A 4,939-nucleotide genomic window follows, 5' to 3' on the forward strand; every position below is an offset into this window, starting at 1 on the left:
CGTTATCCCCAGCCCCATAGCTCCCCACGTTATCCCCAGCCCCATAGCTCCCCACGTTATCCCCAGCCCCATAGCTCCCCGCGTTACCCCCAGCCCCATACCTTGGCGGAAGGCGTCCTGAAGGCGGCTCTGGGGGAGTTGATACAACTCAGCGAAGGGGTCGCGGGGCGACCGGGGTTGTGGGGAGGGTCTTGGGCTGGGGACCCCACTGGGGAGCCGGGGTCCCCCCCCCGTAGCGGTGGTGACGGCGGCGGCCGCCAACCCCCGCAGGAGGCGGCGCAGAGCAGTGGGGCCGGGGGGGGCCGACGTTGGCGGCGGCGACGTCTCGGGAGTGAGGAGGGACCCGGGGGTCCCCCCTGAGACCCCCCCGGGGCTCTCGGGACTGGGAGGCAGTTTCTCAGGGGCGGCCTCGGGGGGCTCCGGGGGTCCGAAGGCGAACGGCGGCGCCTGCCGGGGGGTGTAGGGGGGCGTCCAGGTTTCGGTTGCGGCCCCCCCGGGCACTTCGGGGGCCAAGCGGGTGCCCACGGCCAGACCCACACCGATGTTGGCCCCCACGGCCAGCCCCACGGCGGGACCCACGGCGCTGGGTCTGATGGAGCTCAGCCCGATGCCGGATCCGGCACCGGCCGCAATGTTCGCTCTGACGCTGGCGCTGATGGGTGGAAGGGCAGAGTCGGTGTTGGCCCCAAGGCCGAGTCCAACTCCGGTGCTGATGTTGGTTCCGAGTCCAACACCGGCGCTGACGTTGGTTCCGAGTCCAACACCGGCGCTGACGTTGGTTCCGAGTCCAACTCCGGCGCTGACATTGGTTCCGAGTCCAACACCGGCACTGACGTCGGTTCTGAGTCCAACACCGGCGCTGACGTCGGTTCCGAGTCCAACGTTGGCTCCGAGGGCGGCTCCGACGGCGAAGCCGAGGGCAGATCCAATGCTGGAAGCTCCGGTTCCGACTCCAGCACCGACGGTGAGTCCGATACCAGCCCCAGCATCCAGCCCTGGGGCAGAACTGGCTCCAACGTTGGTTCTGAGACCCAGCCCAACACCGGACCCGAGAGCTGAGCCCACAGCGGGGCTGACGTTGGATCCAACAGCGGTTCCGGCACTGACAGCAGAAGGGAGGGGAGTGGCGCTATTGGCTGCAGCGCTGAGTCCAATACCAACATCAACCTCAGATCCAAGAGCGGAACCAACGTTGGCACCGACACCGGCTCCAACTGCAAGTCCAGATCCAAGCGTAGAGCCAACATTGGCTCCAACACCAGCTCCAATGCCGAGTCCAACACCAGGTCCAAGAGTAGAACCAACATTGGCTCCAACACCGGCTCCAATGCTGAGTCCAACACCGGATCCAAGAGTAGAGCCAACGTTGGCACCAACACCGGCTCCCATGGCGAGTCCAACACCAGGTCCAAGCGTAGAACCAACGTTGGCACCGACACCGGCTCCAATGCCAAGTCCAACACCGGATCCAAGCGTAGAACCAACGCTGGCACCGACACCGGCTCCAACTGCGAGGCCGACACCAGGTCCAATGCCAGATCCAAGAGCAGAACCAACGTTGGCTTCGAGAGCAGCTCCAAGGCCGCGTCCGACAGTAGATCCAAGAGTGGAGGCAGCGCTGGTTCCGATGTTGGCTCCGAGTCCGACACCGGCACCGACTCCGGCACCGACGGTGGTTCCGATGCTGGCACCCACAGCGAGTCCAACTCCGGCACCGACCTCGGATGGAAGAGTGGAACCGATGGCCCCGATGCCGAGCCCAACGCTGGCTCTGACAGCACCACTGAGCCCAGACCCGATGCTGGTTCCGATGTCCAGAGCCGCGCCGGCTCCAAGCCCATGGGCTCCATCAGCTCCGGTGCTGGTCTGGAGGCCGGCTGCGATGCCGGCTGCGGCGCTGGGCCCGAGAGTGGCTGCAATATCAGCCCCAAGGGCGGCACCGACGCTGGGGCTGCTGCCTGCTGCCACGCCGAGCCCCACATCCACCCTGATGCCGGCGCCGATGTCGGCACCGAGGCCGTGTCCAACATCATCGCCAAGGCCACGGCCAACGTCCATGCCAACAGTGGGCTCAGTGCTGGCCCCAATGCCAATCCCAAGGCCGTGTCCCACACCGGATCCAAGAGAAGGGTCAACGTTGGCCGCGGTGCCGGCCCCGAGTTCCATGGCGGCTCCAAGCCCGGATCCCACATTTGTTCCATGTCCGACACCGGCGCCCATACCGGGATCGATGCTGGCTGCAGCGTTGGCTCCGTGTCCAACATCAGCTCCAACGCTGACCCCAAGGCCGAGGCCAACAGCGGCTCCAGCTCCGAGCTCAGCTCCCATCATGAGCTCAACACCGGATCCAACGCCGGGGCCGACATCAAGACCGACACCGAGAGCCCCAGCGGCTCCAACGTCCGCCCCAAGGAAATCAAAGCCGGGACCAAAGGAATCTGGGGGTCCTGGGGGGGCTTCAGCTGCCAGTTGCTGCCGCAGACACCAGGCCTCAGCCTCGCTGTGGGAGGAATCGGGGTGTCAATGGTGCACAGAGATAATGGGGTCCAATGTGGGGCACCCATGGGAGCTGCACCCACCTGATGATGAAGTTGTGGGCCAGCAGGGCCGGGCCCTCGGGGCGCAGGCGGGTGTAGACCCACGTCCAGCCCAGGCCGTCCTTGCGCTGCAGCCTCGTCACCAGCTCCCCCCGCGCCTCCGCTCCTGCACCCGCTGTGGGGAGAAAAGGGGGCATCAGTGGGGCTGGGGGCGACGGCGGGGATGGGGCTGTGGGGTCGGGGAGGCAGAGAGCAGTGGGGATATGGGGTGAGCGAACCCCATGGGGGTTTGGGGGATGCTCAGAGTGACCCCGAGAGGCCCAGCGGACACCCAAGGGGTTGTAGGCCCCCCAAGGGACGCTGTGGGGCACAGGGGGCAGGTAGGGACACCCCATAGGAACAAAGGGGGGCGCTCACCAAGGCGGAGGTGCTGGCGGGCGACGTGTCCCAGGTCCTCGGGGTGCAGCAGCCGGTACCAGGAGCGGCCCAGGAGCTCAGCACGAGCGTAACCCAGGTGGATCTGCACGCTGCCAAACAGCACGGGGACGGGTCAGTGCCCCACAACCAATGGGATCCCCCCCATGTCCCAGATCCCCCCTTCTCAGCTCCCCCCCCATGGAAATCGGGGTCCCCCCCTCCCTTAGGACAGTCGTGTTGAGTCTCACCTATCGGAGATGTCGAGCAGCGCGAGGTCCCGCGCGTGGCGGCTCTCGAAGGCGGGCAGCAGCAAAGAGTCAGAGCAAGGCCAGGGCGGGGGGTCCAGGGGGGCACAAAAAGCCACAAAAAGCCCCGGATGGGACCCGGGGGGGCCGGGGGGGGCTTGGAAACGACCCCGCAGCAGAACCAGCTTCCGGCCGGCGCTGGGACGACGCGACGCTCGAGAGGTGGTGAAACGGCAGCGGAAGAGGCGCTCTGAGGGGGAAGGGGGTGGTGGGCAACGGGGGTCACTATGGGGGCTGTCTGTCCGTCCATTCATACAAACACTCATTGAACCAACCATCCAACAGACCAAACATCCACCCACCCAACCAGCCAATGAACCAACCAACCTTCAATTAAACCATGCAACGAACCAACCAACCTTCAATTAAACCACCCATTGAACCAACCAACCTTCAATTAAACCACACAATGAACCAACCAACCTTCAATTAAACCAGCCAATGAACCAACCAACCTTCCATCCATCCATCCAATGAACCAACCAACCTTCCATCCATCCAATGAACCAACCAACCTTCCATCCATCCACCCAATGAACCAACCAACCTTCCATCCATCCACCCATTAAACCAACCAACCTTCCATCCATCCACCCAATGAACCAACCAACCTTCCATCCATAGAATGAACCAACCAACCTTCCATCCAACCACCCAATGAACCAACCAACCTTCCATCCATCCATCCAATGAACCAACCAACCTTCCATCCATCCAATGAACCAACCAACCTTCCATCCATCCACCCATTGAACCAACCAACCTTCCATCCACCCAATGAACCAACCAACCTTCCATCCATCCAATGAACCAACCAACCTTCCATCCATCCACCCAATGAACCAACCAACCTTCCATCCATCCATCCAATGAACCAACCTTCCATCCCACCAACCCACCCACCCCCTCTCTCCACCCCCACCACCCATTGACCCACCTCTCCCCCCCCACCCAAACACCCTGAGCCCCCTCCCCAATTTACCCCCCTTAATGTTATACCCCAACCCCACTCACCTGGTTGGGGGGCTCCGGGCTGAGCCAACTGGTGCCGCACCAGGGGGTGGTCGGCTGGATCCAACAGGTCATAAATGCTGTCACCCTGTGCCACCAGATCCACCTGGTTTAGGGGGGGAAATGAGGGGTCAATGCCCGGCTCCATCCCCATGTCCCCCCCCCCTCCATGTCCCCGTGCCCACCATGGAGTGACCCAGGTGCTGCGCCACGTTGTCAGTGACTCCAACCAACTTCCCCTCGTGGGTGACGGCCAACAGGAACCCGGGCAGAGACGACATGAGATCGGCCAATTCCGGCCCCCCCAGCAGCTCCATGGGGGCTCCCCTGGCCGGACCTACATGTGGACACGGCTCAGACCCACTGACCCACAGCAGCGCCCTCTCCCCACTCCTACCCCCGTCCTATGGCTCCCTATTCCATCCTGCCTGGCCCCTCTCCTTCCCCTTGTCCCAGCTCCATCGTCCTTGTCTCTAATCCCTGCTCCTGGTCGCTGTCTTAGGGCTCAGTCCCTGCCCCATTCCCTGCCCCATTCCCAGCCCCAGTCCCAGCCCCATTCCCTGCCCCATTCCCTGCCCCAGTCCCAGCCCCATTCCCAGCCCCATTCCCAGCCCCATTCCCTGCCCCATTCCCAGCCCCATTCCCAGCCCCATTCCCTGCCCCATTCCC

General features: G+C 63.8%; 1 protein-coding gene across 1 annotated transcript in view; it reads right to left on the reverse strand.

The window, feature by feature from the left end:
• Nucleotides 1-4,797, reverse strand: part of NPAS4 (neuronal PAS domain protein 4) — an 8,275-nt gene extending 3,478 nt beyond the window's left edge. The window contains exons 1-6 of the mRNA XM_015851311.2: nucleotides 4,456-4,797; nucleotides 4,274-4,376; nucleotides 3,203-3,449; nucleotides 2,955-3,064; nucleotides 2,580-2,712; nucleotides 34-2,500 (exon numbers count right to left, since the gene is read on the reverse strand). Of these exons, the coding sequence (XP_015706797.1) occupies nucleotides 34-2,500; nucleotides 2,580-2,712; nucleotides 2,955-3,064; nucleotides 3,203-3,449; nucleotides 4,274-4,376; nucleotides 4,456-4,587 (3,192 nt within the window). The 5' untranslated portion in view covers nucleotides 4,588-4,797. The remainder of the gene's footprint in view (nucleotides 1-33; nucleotides 2,501-2,579; nucleotides 2,713-2,954; nucleotides 3,065-3,202; nucleotides 3,450-4,273; nucleotides 4,377-4,455) is intronic.
• Nucleotides 4,798-4,939: the final 142 nt, after the last annotated feature.

This window comes from Coturnix japonica, unplaced genomic scaffold (genome assembly GCF_001577835.2).
Source record: "Coturnix japonica isolate 7356 unplaced genomic scaffold, Coturnix japonica 2.1 chrUnrandom960, whole genome shotgun sequence".
Classification (NCBI taxonomy): Eukaryota; Metazoa; Chordata; class Aves; order Galliformes; family Phasianidae; genus Coturnix; species Coturnix japonica.